The sequence below is a fragment of the Calliphora vicina genome, chromosome 1 (assembly GCF_958450345.1).
Source record: "Calliphora vicina chromosome 1, idCalVici1.1, whole genome shotgun sequence".
Lineage (NCBI taxonomy): Eukaryota > Metazoa > Arthropoda > Insecta > Diptera > Calliphoridae > Calliphora > Calliphora vicina.
The window spans coordinates 113800276-113825315 of NC_088780.1; the positions used below are offsets into that span (position 1 = coordinate 113800276).

Here is a 25040-nt window from a genome sequence, read left to right on the forward strand (position 1 = left end):
AATTAAATTCTGTAATATAATAGAACACAAATTAAAAATTATTCATTATTATTACAATGCAATTGAAATTTAGTACATACACGCAGAGAAAAAATATAGTTGTGCATGTTTACTGCAACCATTTCAATATTGTTAGAAGTTTTTTAACAATATTACAGTCACAGTAACTATTTACACGATTTTGTTATGTATTTGTTGCTAATTCCCAATTTTTCATTGTTGCTTTACAGTGAATATTCGTTGAGTATATTAAATAGTCAATTGTATTCTTTGAAATATTTTGCCATTCTTTATTTTGCCATTATTTAAATGTTCATTGCCTAATTTTACCCGCGGCTAACAATTCCAGAACTGCTGATTTATTAATTAAATATGGCAATTCCATTATGTCGAACGTGACCGACAAACACGCGAGTACTAACTTATCCTCTCAACAATAAATTTCAGTGAATTTATCAATAATTAAATTGGGAATTTAGCACATAAAAACACAGTCTTACTAAAAAACGGATTTTTATTAATTACCCCTATAATTGGTGCTAAAGTTGCTTTTGGTAATTTTTTTGTTTCCAAGAAAACTGCAAAAATCAAAGAATTCACAGGGGACACAAAAAGATGTGGTTTTGATGTCTCTTGAAAATGGTTTTTATTTAACTCAAAAATGATTTACACTTTTTTTAAATTTAATTTTAATCACTGTCCAACGGGATATTTTTTTCCATAATAATATTTATGTTGTTTCTGTTGCTCTTTTTACGAAATTCACATAATAACTACAATTGTAATCGTAAAGTGCTATGTCCTTTTCTAATAAGTGTTGAAAATAAAAAAAAAAACAGTATGAAACTAGAGTATTCCAGTATATTATATATTTCCTAATGAAGTTCTAACTATGTGCACATGTTGTGATGAGAAAGTGGAGTACATGTATTCTGCTTAAATGTTTTGGTTCTTGAAGGGTATGTACCCACCAATAATATTAAAATATACGATAAACCTTATAAAACTTTTCTGAAAGGATGACTAAATAGATCATATAAGGGCCATTAACGATAAGGAAGGTATCAATCTCTGAGGAGTCAATATGAATCAACGATAATGATCTTCTGAAATACACTTATATTAATTAATGTGATTCTCTTTTAACTTAAAAACGAAAAAATTATTTTAAAAATTACTTAAAAAGTAACTGTATAGATAAACGTTGTATGTAGTACATACATATTTGTATAATCTGTTTAATCAAAAATAAATCTTCTATAAAAATGAAAACATAAATTTTTAAGTTTAAATAGAAATAAAGAGCAAAAAAAAACATATGATATTTGAGAATAAAATCGAACACTCAAAAGAGACCGGTAATTATCCTCATCTTTCTTATATTTACTCTTTAATTTAATTGCTAGACAAGACATTGACAATTTTTCAAAAATTACAGTTATAAATAAAATAAATTAAAAATTCTACTCACGTTACTCTCTGTTTTTTGGGTTGTTACTTTTGTATGTTTTTGGTATGTGAGCGCATTGACCATTTAGTTAACTTAACGAATATATATGTATATACGTTGCAAGCCAAGTCAAGACATACCAAAACAAAGCGAAACGAACTGAATGAAAAGAAATAAACCAACGTTAAGGCCAAGACTTGGTTGAGTTAAAACACACAGTATTAGTTTTAGTTTAAGAATAACCACGCTGCGGTAAACACGCGAATTTGAATGGATAAACAAAAGTGAAAAGAAAACCGAATAAAAAACGCTTAATATTAACGAAACAAAAAGCTGATAGCGGTAAAGAAGTGGGGAACGGACGCATGCGCACATACCAAAACCAATAATAAAGTTAAAGTAAAACAAGTTTTCGATCGGTACAATTTCGCATGATACAAAAAAGTGATGACGCAGAGCAGTAAAGCCAGTGTGTGATGGCTGTAATTTTTGTTGTTGTTTTTTCTTTTAGTGTATCTGTGATAGTGCAATGAAATTTCTTAATATCTGAAAGTGATTCATTAAATTGTTTACCAAACGAATGAAAACATAATATTTTCTTTAAGAAAAATAATGAAAAAATGCACTAAAACAATAAAGAAAAACGAAAAAATAATTATAAATTTCAACTTTAATTAAACCTTATCAAATAAAACAAAATAAGAAAGAAAAATATACCACGTAGTCACAAAAATACATACACTATTTTGTAGTGTATCTATAAATAATTTTCTTTATTTAATTAATTTCTGTTAAAATGACATTGAATACGTTGTATTCAATAAGCGGAAGTCGTCGCAGTAGTGTAATTTTAAACAATTTAACAAATTTCAACTGGCATTGTTTATATGTAATTATAATTGTATTATATTTACAATCTCCTTCACCAACGAGTAAGTTTCCAAACAATAGACTCAAAACAACTGCAGAATTCTTTCTTCTGTATTTGTAAATCTAACAAGTTTTTCTTGGTGTATTTAAGTTTCCCTTTCAAGTTTACTGGAGTAAAAAACAACAATAATAATTGTTATATATACAAAACAAAAACAAAACAGTAGAGAAGTAGATATTGAAAAAAAGAAATTCACTTTCGTGCGAAACTAGTGAAACTGGTCTACTACTAATGTTGTATAAAATTTATATTGTTAAAATAATATCGACGTTACTTATTTGCTTGGTTGGTTGTATCATGTTTATATCATTTGATTTTTTTTATTCGCTAATTAAAAAACACACACAAATATTTTGTGATTTTTTAATATTCACTGTTGGTTTTAATAGGTCGCCTTTAATAGTATTCAGAAAATAAAAATAAATTATATATTTGTGAGAAATTTTTTTTTTTATATAAAATTGCACATGAATAGAAATTGTTTATATATACAATGTATAATATATATATATATATGTATATTATACATATATAAACATTGAATAAGAAATTTATAATAAATTCATTTAATTCTGTCGAATATTTATACCCTGAGAACATTTTCTTATCAGTCAGCCCTTTCATTTATAATTACTTATTTTAATATGAACCAACCACAAACCAAACAAGTAAGATTTTGATGTGGAAATTTATGTTAATAATATACGAGTATAAATTATTTATTGACAATAACATATTTTTCTAATATAGGGATTATATAGCGGTTTAGGCCAATTAAAATTGATCCTCACAAAAGTTGGTAGAAATCATAGCTGTAACTTGTGAATAAAATACTAAATATAAATATTTTTTATATTATTTTAGTTTTTGTTTCCAATTATAAATATTTATTTTCCAAATTATTTATTAGTTAAATAATGTATTTGTCTAATTTATTAATAATATTTACAGTTAAATTTATCCATATTTATATATTTTAAAACCAAATAAATTATAAATATAATCATTTTATATTAGTTTAATTAAATTATATTGATATTTTTTTATAAAATAGTAAAATTTTATATATTCAAATAAAACAAAGTTGAATAAAATTTAAATTTATTTCATTTAGATACAAAAAAATCAACTAATTTCTTTGGAATATTTATTCAAACAACACACAAAAAACTAAAATTATTCAAACAAAAAATGATTGAATAGAAATAATTCTAATAAAACTTTAGAAATATTTTTATTTCTCACAAATTTGAAACAAATAAATTTATTTTTCCAAAAATTACTGAATAGAAATAATTCTAATAAATGTTAAAGAATATTTTTATTTCACAATAATACTGATGTAAAATGTCTTCTGATTGCATTCTGAGTTGAAAAAGTTATTTTCAAAACGAATTACACATTTTTTTCAGACCCTAATTCTATGATATCTAATATTCTATTTTTAAAAACTACTACTTAATCATTGATTATCACTAGAATATGAACACAGATTTATGGTTTCAATTGGAGGTTTATTATTAATTTAAATTGTGAAGAACAAAATTCATGAATTATTTTTGAAAACTGTTTTTAAAGTAACTAGTTGTTCAAAATGATCGTCTGACATGGCATTCCTCCTAGGGCTATTTATCGTTGAATTATTTTTGAGCATTGTTTTTGTTTTTTCATAGAAAACGAAGGATCTTTTTCATAATCATCGGATAAAAAATCTTCATCGTCCGAGCTCATTTTCACACACAAAAATTTTTTTTTATAAAACTGTTCAAAAATTTGTTGTTAAAATATTTGACTTTATTTTCACAAATAAAATTATTCAAAGAAAATTTCTATGAATAAAAGTATTCTAAATTTTTTTGTTGAATATTTAAATATTTTTCTTTTTTTTGGAGAAATAAAATTATTCAAAGAAAATTGCTTTGAATAAAATCTATCAACAAATTTTCGAATAAATAAAATAATATTTCATTTATAACTAGTTGAATAAACTAAATTAATATTTTATTTTTACTATAAAAATATAATTTGAAAATAATTACATGTTTTCATATTGATTAAAATATTTTAAAATCTATTCATTATATATTGAATAAAATACAACTTATTGTTACTAAAATACAAATAATATTAGTATAATTTTATGAATGTTTATTCAAAACTTTTAAGTAAAATATATTAATATCGTATTCTATTTAAATCAAATAATATTTATTGCTTTATATTCTAAATAGATATATATTAATTAGTATCCTATTTTGAATAATATAGAATGATTTCAATATAAATTTATTTTTTCAAATATAACTAAAATTCAAAAATAATTAAGTTTTTGGAAATATTTTGAATAAAAATATTCACAATTTACAGCTATGGTAGAAATAAATATTTATGTTCATATAAAACTTGTTTATGTACAATTTCATCACAATATTAATTATTATAAAACAATAATGAATGTTCGTAATATTCTGTGGGTGGCCTTGTGTGGGGACTAGTGAATAATGTAGACCGATGTTTGCCATACTTTACAGTACAATTTCAGAGTACTTAGAACTAATTTGTGTTATTTTTGTTTGACAAAACGGAGTGTCTCGCCGCTATATATAATTCTCTATGACAAAAACTATTTCATTGAGTTAAAATAAATTGGAAACAATAGATAATTCATATTTAATATAAATATCTTTGATGACAAAAGTGGGGTATATTCTGAACTTTATGACGTTGAGAAAAATATAACACAACTAAAAGTTAATATTTTTCATATAATTTCATTAGCCCAAATTGCTACACAAATTTATGAAAAATGAATAGAAATATTTGTAAAGTTAAACTGTTTTTTTTTTTTTGTTATAATATTATTTTGATTTAATTTGTAAATCTTCATTAAATACTGGAAATCACATTTTCGTTGTTAGATATCGTACATTTTCAAGACAATTGTAAAAATTTATCAGAGTCAAAAACTATGTATCTATCTCATCATAGGAAAATTGTAATTTAACATAGCACTTTGCTACCGTTTGGCAAACGCTCTTTATAAAATAATTTATACTCATATTATCCAATGAATGAGGCTGACGAAAAACATCGTTCACAGCCAACTCGAAAATACTCAGTGCACTCAGATTGAAATTTAAAAATCATAAAGCTCTTAAAATATCAAAAATCATGGAATCTGATATACAAATAAATTCTTAAATTTAAGTAAATTTTAATATTTTCAATGCGAGTTGCATTTACAAACGTTTGACATTTTTGGATTGATTTATACATAGAGACGTGACACTCTGATTTGTCAAACATACAAGTAGTAATATAGCTAGTGCAAGGTTTTCAATTGGTACTTTTCACTTTTGTGCCCATTCGACAAGTAATGTACTGCAAGAAACAGCTTTTGTTCATATACTCGCTATACTTTCTTACTATACTTACCACTATACTTTCTTCCTTGTTTTTACTATATGTATATTTAATAATATTGGATAAAATGGCATAGTTGATATAACCACACTGAATAAAAATTAGTGGAGCGGTGAATAAGATAAGGTAATAAACTATTTAAATTAAAAATTGCAATTTTTATAAAAAATAAAAATGTAACATTATATTTAGTCACTTTTCACTAAATCACAATTACGTTTTATTTTATTGTGTGCCCATCAAAAAGAAGCAACAATTCATAGTTCAACAATTTGAAATTGAGTCACCTGAAATTGGTAAAACCATGATGATATTACCCAACATAAAAATAACAGTTTAATTAAATCGTATTTAGTGAGTATTTCGTTTATAGTGTTTTTATTTATATTTGAGGGATTTACACGGTCTGCTATTAAGTCATATTGTCATAATGTCCTAATATATTATGATATTTTAAACAAATTGTTGCTGAGCTTTTAATAAAAAAACGTGTTATGTTATGACAAAACAATAAATATAGTTGAAAAAGTCTTATTAGTTTAGAACTCTTTTGTTTGAAACACAACAAACATTTTTTTAAACTATCAATATATTAGGACATTATGACAATATGACCTAATAGCAGACCGTTTGAATCCTAAAAATATTTTGTTTATAAATAAAACATAGAATAATTGAGATATTGGGTTGAATTTTATTCCAGTTGCAGTACATATGTACATTTGAGGAAAATTAAAATTGTTTCTATTATTATAGCAGACCGTTTGACCGTTAGTTATGACACTCTAGCCAAGAGTGTTTAATTATAGGGTGGGTCATCAAAGAAAACTTAAAATTCCTTTTTATACCCTTCACCTTGTGTCTGTCAGTCTTTATGTTTAAATCAATCCAAAAATGTCAAACGTTCATTATTTGTTAATGCAAATTTGCAGTACTTAGTACATTTTAATGAAGTGGCGGATTAAAGCGAGCATAACTTTTAAATGAAACAACGTATGTTAACATTTTCTGGCTTTTCTTTTTATGCCTCCGATTAATAGCTGCACAACTTTTGCCACTTCTACCGTTATTCCAGCATATTTATTCCACTACGTTCTCATCAAAATCTGGCTATTTACTGTACCTGCACTTTTTTTCAATTTACGTTTAACAATTGCCCAATATTTCTCGATTTGACGAAGATTTGGGCAATTTGTTTAATTGATGTGTTTTGGTATATTATTCTCATTATATCACTTCATAGTTGTATTTGAGTAATGACAACTTGTCATTGAGTAATGACAACTTGGCTAAAACTTTGTTTTTCAAACTCTCTTTTTATACCCTTCACCTTCGTAAGAAGGGTATATATAAGTTTGTCATTCCGTTTGTAATTTCTACATTTTTCATTTCCGACCCTATAAAGAATATATATTCTGGATCCTTATAGATAGCGGAGTCGATTAAGCCATGTCCGTCTGTCTGTCTGTTGAAATCAATTTTCTGAAGACCCCAGATATCTTCGGGATCCAAATCTTCAATAATTTTGCTATTTAAAATCAGCAAAATCGGTCCACAAATGGCTGAGATATGAGGAAAAAAACCAGGACAACATCGATTTTTTACCTATTTTTTACCTACATACATATGTATATCTGAAATTAAAATTATGTTTAAATTCTGTTTAAATAAATTTTTTTAGAATTATTCCAACTATTACAGTTTAAGAAAAATATTTTAAAATTAACAACGACCGAATGTTAAACATTTTGGAAAAAAATTATTTTCAAAAATTTTAAATCGGTTAAGAACTGATTGCTTTACAATTTAAATTAATAAATAATCACTATAATATATGTACATGATTTCGTAACAGTGGAATTATTTGGAAAAATTAATTTTTTTATTCGTATAGGTATTCATTTTCATATTCATGTTTATTCACATACATATATGTATTTTTGTTATTGTTAGGAAAATTTAATTTTACAAAAGAAGCTACTTTTGAACAAGACATTTTTTCACAAAGTAGTTGATAAAGTACGAGTATTATAAATTTATATTGAGTGTGAATAAAAAAAGTATTCATACATACTATATATGTATACCAACCAGTATTAATATACATACATACGTACATACATATAGTTTGGTTTGCAGTCTATATTTAGGAGATTGTATTCAGACTTAACAAAAAATGGTAATAGTAATGTATTTTATGAGTTTAGTCAATTGAAGGTTAAAAACTAAATGTAGCTAAAAATCAATAAGTTATTAACAGTAAATTGGTTATTGTCAGATTACAATAAGAATATGTACATGCAACAATATATACTAACATATGGGGGAATATTGATTTAATCATTGGATTGAATAGATCAAATTCTGGCTTAAAAAGTCGATAGGGCGTAAACACATGTATACATAATACAGAACTAATAGATACATAAATACAACGCTAATAAATAAATAAGTAAGAGTGTTATATTCGGCTGTGCCGACTTTATTTATATTTATTTTATTTATGTATATTTTGTACATGTACGGACAAAATTTCGCGGAATAACAAATATTATGGAATTTGAAAGGTCAAAAAAGTTTAGAATATCACAACTTAAACTCGTGGGCTTATAAGTTATTGCAAAATGTTTAAATTAAATTATATTCAAAATTAGTATTTCGTTGATAAAATTTCGGTTTGTTTCGTATTAGGTCCAATATTAGGTTTGGTTTCTGCCTGAAATAATACATACACTACAAGGAATTCATAAAATATCCTTCCCCTTCCTGTTTTTTTTACTCCAGTGTCCCTGAACATTAATAAAGCTGATATGTATTTTATAAGTTTAATTTAAAAAAAAACAATATTTCAGAGGCAGTAGTTGATTATGATGACGAGGAGGGCCCATACCAAGGAAAATACTTAGGAAAAATCAATTCTTACCATCATCAGGTAAATTTAAATTAAATATACAAAATCAAAAAATTTTAAAAATTTTCTCTCCGTATTTATTGAAGGTGTCTGGTGATATATATGCCGTAAATGAATTCACCTTCTTAGTGGTGGGCTTTAATTATGATGGCAATGGTGCTGATACGTTCTTTTGGGCGGGAGCTTCCAATCGACCGGGACCACAAGGTTTCATCGTACCCGATGAATATGGGAAGTAAGTAGTGAACTTTTTTAAATAGACTTTTGCATTTTTAAACTAATCATTTGAATTATATTTTAGAACCAACATTTTGGATCGTTATCATAACAAAGACTTTACCTTGTCACTGCCGGATCGCAAGAAAATAACCGAAATAAAATGGCTTTCAGTTTATGATTTAAATAATCAGAATAATTTCGGTGATGTTTTTATACCTGAGGAGTTTGAACCACCACGACCTCAAGGTGGTGGTACTTTTTCGAAACGTAGCCATAATGTTAGTAGTACGGCCATTGAAATTTTAGATTCGAAAACTATACAAATTATCGATTTTACTTATGATGGCAAAGGAAAGAGAACATTTTTCTGGGCTGGCGTAGGAGCGCAACCCTCAAGTCGCGGTAGCAAAATACCAGATGAAAGTGGATAGTAAGTAGTTTTAACACCAGCAGGCAATATCTTGAACTAATCAGTTCAATTCTTTCACAATTATTCCAGCCTAGATCCCATACGCAAATATGATAAGGAGACCATAACATTGGAATTACCTGGAGACAAAACTGTCTTTGATATTGATTGGATCAGTATTTATGATTTGGCTGATAATGAAAATTATGGTCATGTTTTAATAGCAGATAATTTAAATGTACCTCCTTCTTTGGTAAAAATAACACCATATGAATTTTCTCTACCAAATTGCCGACAATTGCATAAAAATTTACAAGTATCCTGGGAAGTATTTGGTCCACAAATTACCCTACAACTTTCCGGTCAAGTTGAAAAGAATGATTACATGTCATTTGGTCTATCGGGTTCAGATACTTCGTCACAAATGATTGGAGGTGATGCGGTGGTCGCCTATATGGATGATATTCGAGGTTATTCGGTAGATTATAATATAACATCATTGGCTCCCTGTGTCCAAGTGCTGGGTCAGAACAAAGGTGTGTGTCGTGATGATGTAGTGGGTGGTTTAAATGATTTTCAATTGAATACCTATAGTCGAAAAGATGGTATTAATACGATAACCTTTAGGAGAACCTTAATATCATGTAAGTGATTTTGAGTAATTTGGAAAATGTAATTAGTTATTAATGGGTTTTTTCTCTAGCCGATCATGGTGATAAGGAAATACGTTTAGACAAAAGCAATTACATTATATGGGCTTTAGGTCAATTGGATTCAAATTATGAACCTGCCTTCCACACATACTATCCCAAAAGTGACGTTTTGATTGATTTCAATACAACGGAACCGGTCAACGACTGCTTTAGTTTTACCAAACGTACTGATGCACCCATACATACCTGGGAGAAAGTAAAAATATTAGATCCGTAAGTACTATTGTTTGATTAAATACGAAATATAGATTTTTATAATTTTTTTTTGTTACTTAAGCACTGTCCGAACATTTAACTCCTATTTGGGTCCTTCTGGAGGATTGAAAGGTTATCAGGGTATTACTGGTATGTTTTAGTTTTGAATTATTTATTTTATATATTCTTTTTATGATGATGATTTTTCTAGGTCATGTCTCCAGTGGTTTAGCGTGGTATATAAATGGATATATGATACCGGAATTGTATTTGAAAAGAGGTCTTACTTATGCATTTAGGGTAAGTTAAAACTAACAACTTTGCTTAAAAAAAAGTAATATAAAAAAATAACATTAAAACCAGTATTCGAAGCGAGTATAGTAAGACAGTAATGTTCCTTATTAAATGATTTAGAAACAATTAATTAGTTAGGAATAAAAAAATGCGATGATTTATTAAAGGTGCATATTACTTTAAAATTTACTGATGGTTAAAGCCCATCAACAGGACAAAATTAGCAGATTGTCAATACTCTGATACCCCTACTAAAAATACCAACTCAGTGTTTGAAAAATTATTTCTTTGTTTGATATCAAACGCAATTATGTCACAATATACGACTAAGGCGTAAGTCGTTAGGTGCCTCATACAAGAACTTACAATCGACCTATACCTTCATATAGGAAGCCAGCACTCTCAACTAGTGAGTTGTAGATAGAATGGAGAAATCATCCCTTTGGAACATCCCAGATGCTTTGTCAACATGAAATTGTGCTCCATTATCGGAAGAACCATGTTTTCCTCGTGTAGATGGTGCTCCGATTTAAAGAGATATCGTATCGAAAAATAATTTTGATATCGAAATTATAAAAAAAATATATTCCAGCAATATCAAATGCCGTAATTCGGCTATTGTAATTCATGATTTTTGAGGTGTTTGACAAATTTCAAACACAGATTCTTGCTATACTCGATAAAAATTTTTACCTAAGTGCATACAATTTTTAATTCAAATCTTTGTTTTTAAAAATGGATTCAAAATTTATTTTTTAAAATATTTCAATGTTATTGATGTTTGACACCTTAAATGGTTAATTTAGATTTCAGAAAATATTTATCTCAAGTCTCTCAAACTTGTGTTTTTCCAAGATTTGTTTAAATTGGCTAATTTTAAATATTGATCTTCAGTCAGTAAAATTACATGGTTTTGTTGATTTTTGTTAATATTTATTGCAATAAACATTTGGTCTGACTTGACAACTAAAATCAAAGTACCTTCGGCACTAAATGATCAATTATATTATAGTGGTCCACAAAATAGAACATGCCACATTAGTAAATGTATTGTAATGCTGCATAAAACGTATATACAGACTTTACAAACGACATCTTAATTACATCCAAAGTTGCTAATACATATTTTCTGGTTTTTTGAAATAACATTATAAATAATTTCTCTGATCCAATTTTTTTTTTCATTTAAAAAAGTGCATAAAAATGAATACGTGAAAAATATTAATTTATTAATAAAAAAATATATAATTATATTAATACACATCTTGAATAGAAGGAATATAACATGTTTTCTCTACCTAAAACTAACATCTAAATATCGAGGAGTACAAAGTTGTCAACAATTAACAACATCCCTCCAATGATACGCTCGCCTAAAATGCATAGGTTTTACACCAAAATTTTAAATGTGGAACGAGTAGTAGTTCCACACTTTAAAATATTCTAGGGTACATTTATTAATTTTAATTTATTTACAGGTAAGAGGTGGCAATAATCCCCATTCACCCGACAATTATCACCCGCTCGTCATAACTGACGAACCACGCGGTGGTTATGATCGTCTTAGCGATGCAAAACAGAGTGAAATTCGAGTTTTAGCTGGTGTCGAATTTACCCGACGTGGCCGACCAAAGCCCACTGCGGCCGGACCTTTGTGCATATCACGTTATCCCGCCGGCTATGATCGTCGTCTAGATGATAATTTTCCCAGCTTTAAGAAATTTAATCGTTCTCTTGTCACCGAATGTCCCTACGAAGAACCCGCCATATTGGAAATTACACCGAATATAACATGGCCCGATATTGTGTATTACAATAGTTTTACACACGCCAATATGGGCTGGAAGATACACATTATTGACAGCTATACTAATGTGAGAAATCAGGGCAACAGAATGTTGAGGGAAAATTGGAACTCTGTAGTTGGAGGAGTATTAATAGTAACAATGATTTATTTTAGATTTTGAAAATGACTGATGATCTTAAATACTTTTGTTTTTGTTGTAGTAGTTATTTAAAAGAAAAGTATATGTAGTTTTTTCGTAATAATTTGCAGGTTTTTATTTTCCAAATTGTTTAATATTTTATGATACACAATTATTTTGGTTTTATTTTTTTGTTCAAGATATTTTAAATTCAATAAATATAAATACTTTTAATAATATTTTCCTTTTTTTCTTTATTAAATATGTATGTAAGTTTATGTACGTATATATGTATGTATATTATTTCATGCTTTTAATTTCCTTGTAGAAGAGTTCCAAGAATAATTTATAATAAATATATTGTAGTATTGAAATTATTTTTTTTTATTTTTTTATAAATATATATTTTTATAATAATAAATATTGGCATTTTATTTCCTTAAGTAATACATACATTCATATACATATGTATGTATGAAAGTATGTATGTAGTATAAATATATAGGTATGTATGCGTGTAAGTATGTATGTATGTGTTAATAACATGGTGATAATTAGTTAAATGAACCAAGTTCTACAATAATGAACTTTTTATAAATAACTTTTTAAGCTCTAAAATGTAACTAGTAACAACTTTAGTTTTTTACAAATATATTTTTTTAAATTCAGTTTTTTTCTTTGTAATTACTTTTATTAATTAAATAAATAATTTAATAATTTTTAAATATGTTTATACAATTATTCGATTAATATCACTGTTTTATTACATATTTCACATAATTTTCCAATAATGCAGATTGTTTTTCAACATTATTTTTCACAGTATTTAAATTGGAAACTCTTTGAAGTTCAAGGTTCATGATCTTTAACAAAGTTTTCTAAACATTTTGGTATTTGATTACGATACGGTATTCGATACTTACTGATAATTGTGGCAGCTAAACATTTAAGATTAATATAATTCATAAGAGGTATTGTATTTGCCGAATTAAGTGCAATTAAATTATATGGACGTTCATCCGATTTATTGGGTTGATCTAAATCGGCACCATGATCAAGGAGAATTGTTATGATCTGAAGGGAACAGAGAATGAAAAAGGAATTAAAATTACAAACATTTTATCAGATTAATTTGATTTTATGTTCGTCGCAAGGACGATATGTAAATTATAGAGTCCGACCGAAACCGTTTTTTTCAAGCCGAAACCGAACCGTACCTAATATTGGACCAGCAAATCAGTATTCGGATTAATCCGAAACAAACCAAAACATTTCAAATGTAACATAAATTTCCTAAAAAAATTATTATTTTAATTTTAGAGCATGTTTTATCTCAGTCTTAGGCGACCTGTTGCTCCCACTTTACATCCATTAATCTAGTTTTTTCATCTTAAACAGAAACATTTTTTACAGGATGTTTGGATATTTTACAATAACATATAAGTTATTAAATATATTAAAAACTTGTTTATCCCTTAGAATTCCATAATCTATGTTTTTCCTTTATAAAATGTTCCGTATTTTGTAAAATTTCGACGTATTTGGCATAATTCAAACCCGCATATTCGGTCGGACTTTGCTGTTATTTTATCTTATACATATTTGAAATTTCTTGCTTTAATAACCTTAACCCTTTCGGTACGGATGGTATACATATGTATCATGTTTTAAAACCACTCCTAAAAGTTTTTTTTACCAATTCATTTATTTAACTGTAGTTAAGATATCATTGTACATACGTGCACAGTTTAGGAATTTATTGACAAAAGCTGACACCATTTTAACGCTTTTTTCGAAAAAAAAGTTGAGTTTACTGGTATGTGGTAATCATGTGTTAGATACATCATCCAGATCATCCACTTAACTAACAATTGTCCTCATGAGAATTATTTTAATTATCTGAAAATCTAATACAATTTTTTTGAAAAAATTACACTATGCGACAAATAGTAGGGTCAGTGATCGCCGGGGTTTTTCCCACCGGGAAATGTTAGATCGGTAAAAGAAAAGTTATACGTGTCCCGGCGTTTCGCTGGGTCAGGTCTAGGAATCGAGATATATAAATTTGAAATTAGTATGTATCGTATAGAAAAAAAATAAATGTTTGTTGCCTTTTTCATGCATTTTGACCATTTAAATGTCAGAATATCGCAATGTTATGTTCAGTAAAGTTGTTAAGATCAACACCGGCTACAACATAGTCAATAAAGAGAAAAGTGGTATTTTTGTTTTTCATTGAGTGGGACCTTGGAAAATCATTTTTTCATAATTTTGTTCGTTATTTATTTTGCAAAACTCAATTAAAATCATCTAATACTATAATCAGAGAAAAAATATAGTTGTACATGTTTACCATAACCATTTCATAATTTTTACAAGTTTTTTAACAATATTATGGTTACTGTAATTATGTATATGATTTCGGTAATCATAATATGTTTAAGTTACCATTACCTTTTTTGGCTCTATATTACATGAATGAATAAATAAAAATAAAATAATTGTAGCAATCATATATATTATTGTAGTAATTAAGTATATGTTTGTTGCAACCACTTTTATGATGTATTACTTCACCATATTGTGTAATTCTCGGATTATGGTTGGCATACTCTGGGTACAACATATTATGATATAATGATTCATCACAAACATGATTGCCATAAACATATATTTATTTACTACAATCATATATATACTTGCTTTTTTCTTTGGGTACAGTATTAGATGATTTTAATTGAGTTTTGTAAGGTAACTAACGAAAAAAATTATGAAAAACTGATTTTCCTCAATGAAAATACCACTTTTATTTATTGACTACAGGTAGGCCTCAATATTTTTGTTTTAGAGCACGGATTAAGATTTTCTATAGAGCACATTTCACTCCCTCCAGAGTGCTGGGACGACTAAATTTTTTCTGATGAGACAAAAATAATGTAAATACTGTTATACTGAATCCAAAAAGTTTGGCGAAAACCTCTGACAGCTCTAGAAAACAAAAATTCAATTCCTACAGTTAAGTTTGGAAAGCTTTCAGTTATGGTATGGGGTTGTATATCCAGTAAGGGAGTAGGGGTAATCAGGATTTTGGATAAAATATTGACGAAATAAGTTTATCTTGATGTTTCAAAAACCGATTTAACCGCTATCATTCTGTAATTCGGTTTTGTTGACCCGGTAAATTCAAACAAGTTTTAATACAAATATTATGCAAACATTTATTTGACAGTATAAAAATTGATTTTTTTGTCCTTTTTTATTATAAATATGAATGGTTTTATTGAAATTGATTTTTTTTTGTTATCTATTATATTAATAAACATATGTTTATAAAAAGTGTGTTGAAAATAATAAAGAAGTTGATTATTTATATTAGTAATCAATGTTTTCTTTGAAATTTTGTTATTTTTTCTCTATGTGCAAAGAATTTTTTGACAAACTGTGTCTCGATTCCTAGACCTGACCCAGCAAAACGCCAGGGCATGTATAACTTTTTTTTACCGATCTAACATTTCCCATTGGGCAGAACCCCCGCCGATCACTGACCGTACTATTTGTCGCATAGTGTTATATTCCGTAATTTCAGTTATCAAAAACATTATCTTTAACAAATATATTTCTAAGATAAACTCAAATTTACTACGTTTTCTATTAAAATATAGTAAATTTCAGAGTTTTTAAGCATTAAAGTTTACAAAAAAAGTTTAGAATGTGATTATAATTCTATGAAACAAATGGCAAACAAATTTAAACCCCCAGAATACCGAAACAAGAAGAATATGATGGGAAATTATTTAAAGAGCATAACGTTTTACCGATGTTTCAATACTTTATTATACCATTATATTGGATTTTGACCTAATAATTGAATTTTTGGAAATTTTCCTTTTTAAAACATGTATTTTTAAATATACTTTACCTCATTGCTAAAATTATATGGCTGAGCCGCTATATGCAGTGGTGTTGACTTGACTTCATTTTTTGCATTCACATTTATGCCACATTCCAGTAACAACTTAATGACATCAGCATTTGGGAATATAACCTTCAAAAGAAAATAAACATACATATATCCTTTCTCGATTATTCAGCTCTCATTCAACTTACATTTAAATTCTCATCATTTAATAAACCACTCTTAATCACATTCAAACGTGAAACACACACATGCAACAGTGAATCATTTGTGCAGGCACTGGTAATATTCGCCTGAATCAATTTACGCACCGACAAGTACACAATGCGTATTTCATCCGGCCTCCATGATGTAGCAATAAGTAAATATATTGTGTGAGCTATACACTTAAAAATACTATCGAAATTCTCTTGTTGCCTCCTGGATATGGGACGTATTTGTAGCAGAGAATGGCAATTCGCCACCGTATTGGTGAGTAGTTCGAAAACAGTCAAAACATCTTTAAAATGTGGTAAAGTCTCGTTGCCAAAATTACTCTGATTTAAATCAGTATTACGTTCATGTAACTCTAACATAAGACGGACAAGGGCCTGGGCCGCAAAACATGTATCAAAAAAGAGCAGAGTATTGTGTTGAACTCTTACTTCGAGTAACAGTGTCCACAGTTGTATGCAACGTTGCAGCTGCAGGGAATCGGCATATGAAGCACCACGAAATGTTAGGCGAAACAGGGTGTCTTTGTGGGTAATGCCTAGTATACGTTCACATATTAAGAGACTTTGTATGCGCATTTCATCCATATCTGTGGCCATCTCATCGAGTGCTTCTAAAGTGGTAAATTCACTTGAAAAGCAATACGCTTCACGTAAAGGAACTTTGGGAAGTTTTTCTATATGAAATTAGAATTGTTTAGTTTTAATTTGAAATAAGTACATGAAATTTTACCAATATATGGATTTTGAGATGCTCTTAAATGATGTGCCAGGCGCCAGTGTAAAACAGCCAAACGACTTTCATTGTGTTCATCTAGAAATGTAGAGCCTAAAACAAGAAATTTAAAACATAGATTTTATAACATACATATACTTGCAGCAAATAAACAAATTTCATCAAACCTATTAGTTCATGGGCTTCCGCCAACCTTTCAATAGAATACTCCAAATTATTTCTTAAGTAATCGAAAATCGGATGAGCACCCTTCAGACAAGCTGTACGTAAAGCATCATCACCATGACGACTAATAGCATACGGATTGGCACCATGTTCCAATAACAATTTAGTAGTCTCCAGTCTAGAAACAGACATATAATGAGTCCTAAATATTTGAATTTTATACAATTACTCTTGCTTACCTGTGTTCTTGTATGGCATAGTGTAAAGCAGTTTTACCTTGTGTATCGACAGCATTAATATCGCAGCCTTTGCGTATTAGAAATAGACACAGTTCCGGTGATTGTACGGAATTGATTAAACATGTACCACCATTCATGTTGGCTTTCTTGATATCGGCACCATTTTCAGCAAGAAATTTCACTGGAAATATTGTGTTTTTTATACTGGATGAAATATTAACACATAATAATTTATTATATTCAAGGTTGGCTACCGATTCGAAACGGTTAACAAGTAACGGTAATGCAAATTTGGATTATTTCGTTATTTTAGCGGTAATGATAATTGCAGTTATTTCTGTAACGGTAGTTGTGCTGAACGGGTATTTTAGGGGTAACGGTAACCTACCTTGATTTTATATTTCTTACCCATTTCAATGTGTGTCATATAACAAGCACTACGTACAGGTGTGGATCCCGTATCCGAGGTGGCATTTATGTCACTTCCAACACGTAATAAATACTTGACCATGGGTAAATTATTCGATACTGCTGCACACCAAAGCGGTGTAACTAAATGATATGAACGATCTTCGGGTGCTTCAAATAAACCTTTCTGTTCTATATCAGCTTCACATATTGTTACCAAATACTCAGCTATGGGCACACAACCTCTACTGCAGGCAATAAACAGAGGTGGTGAACCGCCTCGCATGCGTCGAACGATTTCACGTCGTGTTTCTCGGCTGTAGCTGAAGTATAAATAATTAATAAATTATTATTATTTATTTGGAGAAAATAAATTTACGAAATGGCTTCAAACGAATGAGTTTACAAATATTCTTTCCAAAATATAAATATCAGATCAGAGTAACATTTGATAAAACATTAACCATTTCACATAACGGTCAAAGGTAACATTTTGAAATATTTTTATATTTTTAACAGTTTTTAATGAATGAATTTGAAAATTTGTTGATCCCTTAAGAATATATTAGAATCGAAATTATATTTTTAATGTACAACAAACATATTTTTTTTTATTATGGATCAAAAAAATATTTTTTTTTGAGAAAGGCTATGTGCGGTAAGTTGATCGAGTATTATTTGTTTCACAGATATACCTCACGATTTGAAGGAAAATCGGTTTTTATTTTTACATATTATTTTTTAGATTTGAAAGCTCATACAAAATTGGTATTGCCGATCAACTTTTAAAATCACAAAAAACACAGTAAATATTAATGTTTTTGTGATGGTCAAAAAATTCTGAAATATGTTAAAATAAATTTTTAAAAGTTTGAAACTGTCGTTAAAAGAGTTAAATTTTGTTGGTCGTACTTGCGAAGAGGTTAACGGTATCCTACAAAGACAAAAACAAATACACAAGTAAATACGGATATATTTTAAGTAAAAATTAGCTTTTATTTTAATATTTCTAAAAATATGTTATGTAATTTGTTGCCTACATTTCTTGTCCAAGTAGCCTGAGTTAATGGTCGTAGTAGCAAACTTCAGCATCGCACAGTGGTATTGAAAAAAGTGGGAAATAAATCTGTAACTCGCACAGTGGTATAGAAAAAAGAGGGAAATATGTATATATAACTTCTAAACTCTTAGTTCGATTTGAATGAAATTTGACATGGGTGCTCGACGAGGAGATTCTACATATGTAATTTTTTTGGAAGACAGACGAAGAAATGGTATTGTTTTATAAATTGAACATACCCGAGGTGTCCTACATTGGGGACCCCTTACCGCACCCCTGGTGCATCCATGCGGTCCAAATTCAAAACTTAAACTCAATAACACTTCTTCTTTGTGCACGTCAAATTTTATTCAAATCGAAGAAGTTACAGATTTATTTCCCTTTTTTTCTATAAAACTGTGCATCGTTGCGGCACCAGTTAATGTTATCCTATTACTATAATATTTTGCACACTGTAATAGGCTTGGTCCATGGGCCGAATAAATTATATGTACCAAATTTTATCGAAATCTCTTCAAAATTGCGACCTGTACTTTACGCACAAGGTTTACATGGACAGCCAGCCAGCCAGACGGACAGACATCGTTTAATCGACTAAGAAAGTGATTCTAAGTCGATCGGAATATTTTAAGGTGGGTGTTAGACTAATATTTTAGGACGTTACAAACATCTGCACAAACGCATTATACCCTCCCCACTATGGTGGTGTAGGGTATAAATATTTATAAAAGCAGAATTAACACGCTTCATTTTTAATTTGTTTGTTCTAATTTTTTAATATTATTTTTAGTATTTTATGGTGTATAACTTAAAAATGCGGGCTTCACAACAGAGGTCGTATCTTTTGAACACGATTTTTGTCTTTAATAGCTTATATGTAATTTGAAAGGTACAAACTGTCATTTATTCTCACTTATTTATTGAATTTAAAGTGTAAACAACAGAGTTGCTTCCAAAATGGTGAATTTTGTGCCAAAAAAGGATAATATGTATTCCGAAAGGCGATTTTGCATGTCCGATATGCTGATTGGACGCTAAAAAGAAACTCATTTCTGCACCGAATCAATACTTGCGATGCAAAATGAATCCATTACAATAATCCGAACCGTAAAATATCGTATGTGAAGCCCGACCAATCAGCCGAATCGACACCAAAGCCAAATATTGCGCTAAGGGGCCTATCTATTATGAGCTGTTGAAATCTGGACAGCTTAACGAAATTTCTACTATGAAATTAATACGTGTCCTAGTTCATAATTTATTTTCAATTTATAATTTTTTTAACCTCTTTTACGTACCTTCACGCCTACGATGAATGTTGGCTTTTTATTAATAGTTCTACGATTTTTATTAATAGGGCTAGGATCAGGGACCGAAAATAATAATTATTCTTGAAATTTCAAAGGAAAAAAGCCATCACAAAAAAATATCGGAGTCATGTCAAGCATACCAGTTTCATCGTTTTCAACTATATTTTCATAAAATAACATGCTTTTACAAGAAAAATAAAAAATCATAAAGTAATTTCTGACAAAAAAAAAATAAAAATCAGAAAATAATTATGTTGTGCTTTTTATTATAAATGTCATAATTGTTACGGTCCCTGGGTAGGATTGTATACATTTATTAAAAATATGCAATACATAGAACATTTACTAACAGAATAACAACAAAATTATAAATAAGCTCCATAAAATATGCAAGATATTTGTTTTAAATTATTTACTAAATGAAAATACAACAAAAACAAAATAAATCAATGCGCATTCTTTATTTTTTATAATAAATGCATGAAACCTACATAAATAAGTCGGCAAGAGTGTAAACATCTTGTTAAATAAATTTGCAATATAAGAAAATATTGCAAATGTAGCATTTTGGAGCAAAAATATGAGATTATCCGTAAACAACGAAATGGATACATTATAACAAAAATAATTTAAAATTTTAGTATTATTTTGCCGTAGTGAAAATCAGAACTTAGTTCAAAAATTGTTAATTAAGAAATAATTCTAATTAGAGATTTTATCCATATTTCTTCCTAACAATCATTTCCTGGTTTCTTTTTAATTAAAAAATCTGTCTGGCTATATTTGTTTGCATACATCGACTGTGTTTGTCTAATTACGAACAGATAAATACCAAAAAATGAAAAGAAAAATAAAATACAAACCAAAACAAAAACTCGAAAAACTTGAAAAGTTAAAAGCACTGTTTGTAAACAATATTTTTGCAAAAATTAAATTCTATAAAAAACACATACATAATTGATTAAGAAACAATGGATAAAGCAATTCGATAACTAGAATTAAAACAAGTTCAATGACTTTAAGACAGGTTAATAAAAAAAGCGGTAGCATCTTAAGGAAATAAAATTAACATTCTATGTATTTTTTCTTCCATCTTTAATGTATAGGTAGAACAATCATTAAATTAAATTTAAAATTATTTGTTAAACATCTAGAATAAACGATATTGAAATGAACTCACCTTTCTAGTTCTTCTCTTAGTCTTTTTGATATCGTGGAATTTTCTAAACATTTGCGAATTTCCTCGTGCAAATCATAACTTAGTTTGGCAATTTTCAACTGAATTGAAGGCACGGGACAACGGTTGCTGGCGTATTTTCCACCAACTTCAGTTTCAGACTTGACTACAGCAGCAAAACTCATAAGCGGTGAAGGATTAGCCATTTTTCCAATGTATTTCAATTGTTATGTACCTATTATGAAATCGTTGCAATTTTTGTTGCTTCTTATTGTTGAATTAAGCGCGTTCAACGCGTCTTTTAAGCAAATAGGTTTCGAACAGACTGGCCACTAATAGGTTTATATTTTGACACTAATTATTAACTTCCTCCAACACCTTTTCTCCTGTTGTGATAGTATTTTTACTTTTGTAACTTGTGTGTAAATAGTCTATATATTAATTTGCGATGTTATAATACGACCAAATGAGGAGTAGTGTTGTAATTTTTGTGTTTGTTTCTTTCTGTTTTTATTTTTTGCTTACTTTTGTGGCTTTTTTAATAAGTTGTCTGCTGCACTATATTTTTTCTTTTCCACTTAAAAAAGTGAAAGTATTTTTGTTTTATACGTACATATGTAAATCAATAACTTATTGGATTAATATCTATATAGTCTCTTTGCGTATTTTAACGTTTTTATAATAATTACTGCTATCAATAATTCCCCATTCGCCCAATATTTGAAATTAAAAATTGCATTAACTTTCTCATTTTAGGGTACTTTTCTTTCACACAATATTCTGGGAAAAATTCTCAGTTAATATTAAGATAGAATTTTTATTAAATGTTAATAACAAGTTGATGTTTTTAGATTTTTAATTTAATTCACTCAATTGTTCCAAATAGTAATAGTTTATAGTTAAAAATGCACAAATTTATTTATTGCCCCCAACTATAGAAATAAAAAAACAGTGAATATTTATTTTCTTTTTGACAACACAATCACAATTGTTAGTTAGAGAGTGTTACCAGATGAGACTTAAATAATAATGGTTATTCTGCAAAACATATGGCTACACCTAATGAATAGTATTGCCCGTTACGAATGTATTTATTATTGTGAATCATTTGTTATTTCTTTGTGAAAAATTCAACACACATAAAACAGACAGTAAATATTAGAAAAAGGAGAAACGTAGACGAGATGAAGAAATTACATAAAAGAACAGACAAAACGGACAGATAACCTCCTTCATAGCTAGCATTATTTATATTTTTTGGTGAAAATAAGGAGGTGAATATAAAGATCGTGGTGAAATTAAAGAAATACTCCACAAATTCCGTTAAGTCAAATTTTTAGATCACGAAGATATCTGGGGTCTTCAGAAAGTTGATTTCAACAGACAGGCGGACAGACAGAAGGACATGGCTTAATCGACTCCGCTATCTATAAGAATCCAGAATATATATACTTTATAGGGTCGGAAATGAAAAATGTAGAAATTACAAACGGAATGACAAACTTATATATAGCCTTCTCACGAAGGTGAAGGGTATAATAAAAGAATTCATATTCATGTTTCGTTCTTAAAGCTTTTTTAGAACAAAGTGTGTTGTTGTTTTTCTGGTATACAATAAATTAAAGCACTCTATCTGTCTCTTTTCCTCTGTTGTGAAGTTTAGTGTCAAAATCTAATTCTATTACTTTTAATAAGATTGAGAATTCCGTATCCTCTTTTTTCTTAGTTTTTTTATTTTTTGTTCCTGTCATAATTTTATACTATTTTCTTTAGTTGATATTCGCCGGTTATTTTGAGCGCGTTTTATATTGCCTAGTGTTAGAAATCAATATAAATGTTGTTTAATAAAGAAAAATTATAAATTTTGAAATAAGTTGTTAGTAACAAATTTAATTTCTATAAATACAATAAAGTGCAAGTGTTTTTGTTCGAAATACAAGAAATAAATACATATTCATTAAAGTTTTGGCAGCGCAGTCGCCATCAACTTAGTTCAGTTAAAATGTCATTGTTAAAATAATTACACAGAGGTACTTATGCAGTCAAAATAATTTTTTGTTAAAATTATAAAATATTGTATAAATAATATTGTTTTATTGTTTAGTTAAACATTTGCAAGTAAAATTGGTAATTTATATACATATTCGTTAGCAGCGCAGTCTGTAGCTAGTAGTTGATGTGTGAAAAAATAGGAATTCATATGCTTCATATTTGCTTTTAAAGAAAACATTAGATCAATAGGTACCACTTATAGTTTAGCCGTACTTGGCGAATAAACCAAATTTCTTTACTGTTATGTGCATAAAGCATTTTCAGAATTTTAAAAAAAACATTTTATTTAAATGCAAATTACATACATATATGTATGTACATTAGGGTGGGTCGATTTTTTTCACGGAAAATCGTATAGCAGATACCCATTCTACTGAAAATTCTAAGAAATTTTCCCCAAGAAACCATAAGTCTAAAATCAAATCCTATCTTGCGCATTTCGTCTTTTATCCAATGATATATTTCAGTATTATTATTTTTTATAATAGTTTTTTTATTGGATAAAAGACGAAATGCGCAAAATAGAATTTGATTCTAGACCTAGGTTTCTTGATGAAACTTTCTTAGAATTTTCCGTAGATTGCGTTTCTGCTAACGATTTTTTACTTTTTGATCGTCCTAGCCTAATTTTTTAAAAATTATATTTTTTATTATTAAAAACATTTCAAAAGTGATTACGATATCTTAAACAGACATTTTTTATGATATTTCAAATCTAAAAAAGTAATATGTGTGTATGAGGGTAAATGTAAAATAAACCTATTTTTCTTAAAATTGTGTGGTTTACATATTTGGAAAATAAAAAAAATACTTAATCAACTACCGTACCTACATAGACTATCAAAAAAAAAAACATATGTTCCAGTTAATGAACAAAAAATAATTAAATTAAAGTCCTTATAAATGATATACTATTAGACGTAGGACTTAATGTATGTATGTTAATAATGTCTAGAGCAACTTCTATATATTAAAAGAAACATCGCAACATTAATTTCGGGTCCAAAGGATTAAACCCAAACAACTTAAATATTTCGGCTTAGAAGTCACTTATTTTTGACACATTACAGTCAATTTGCCCATATCGCTCTAATATAAATAAGACTATATCAAAATTTCTATTTTTCAAAATGTTAAAAAATTATAACTACAAATTTCAAATCGTTTTCTATTACATATCGGTTACCTTGTGCTGTATCTAAAATTTTAAGTAGGATTTCGAATCATTAGCGATTTTTATAAATAAATGGAAATAATTTAAATCTGCAATCCAAAAATGTTTGACAAAAAGACGC

General features: G+C 28.2%; 2 protein-coding genes across 2 annotated transcripts; one reads left to right on the forward strand and one right to left on the reverse strand.

Annotated features, from left to right (window-relative positions):
• Positions 1-1687: 1687 nt before the first annotated feature.
• On the forward strand, positions 1688-12844 carry knk (protein Skeletor knk). Its single transcript, XM_065515580.1, has 9 exons — positions 1688-2382; positions 8657-8736; positions 8802-8950; positions 9017-9364; positions 9434-9987; positions 10047-10269; positions 10334-10401; positions 10463-10551; positions 12024-12844. Exons 1-9 carry the CDS (start codon positions 2247-2249, stop codon positions 12510-12512), a joined length of 2136 nt encoding a protein of 711 aa, XP_065371652.1. The 5' UTR covers positions 1688-2246; the 3' UTR covers positions 12513-12844.
• Positions 12581-22429, reverse strand: m-cup (mann-cup). Its single transcript, XM_065515581.1, has 8 exons — positions 21697-22429; positions 18147-18469; positions 17739-17919; positions 17502-17677; positions 17332-17427; positions 16578-17275; positions 16390-16515; positions 12581-13544 (listed from the first exon to the last, which is right to left on the reverse strand). The coding sequence occupies exons 1-8, from the start codon at positions 21897-21899 to the stop codon at positions 13320-13322; spliced, it is 2028 nt and encodes a 675-aa protein (XP_065371653.1). The 5' UTR covers positions 21900-22429; the 3' UTR covers positions 12581-13319.
• Between the last annotated feature and the right edge of the window lie 2611 nt (positions 22430-25040).

Bases quoted from the DNA above. Each gene is read 5' to 3' on its own strand.
- knk (XM_065515580.1), top strand. From the start codon at position 2,247: ATGACATTGAATACGTTGTATTCAATAAGCGGAAGTCGTCGCAGTAGT. The intron at 8,737-8,801 runs GTAAATTTAAAT...TATTTATTGAAG, and splicing joins TCAATTCTTACCATCATCAG to GTGTCTGGTGATATATATGC. The intron at 10,402-10,462 runs GTATGTTTTAGT...TGATTTTTCTAG, and splicing joins AGGTTATCAGGGTATTACTG to GTCATGTCTCCAGTGGTTTA.
- m-cup (XM_065515581.1), bottom strand. From the start codon at position 21,899: ATGGCTAATCCTTCACCGCTTATGAGTTTTGCTGCTGTAGTCAAGTCT. The intron at 17,920-18,146 runs GTAAGAAATATA...CAATATTTCCAG, and splicing joins TATGACACACATTGAAATGG to TGAAATTTCTTGCTGAAAAT. The intron at 17,428-17,501 runs GTTTGATGAAAT...TTCTTGTTTTAG, and splicing joins GGAAGCCCATGAACTAATAG to GCTCTACATTTCTAGATGAA.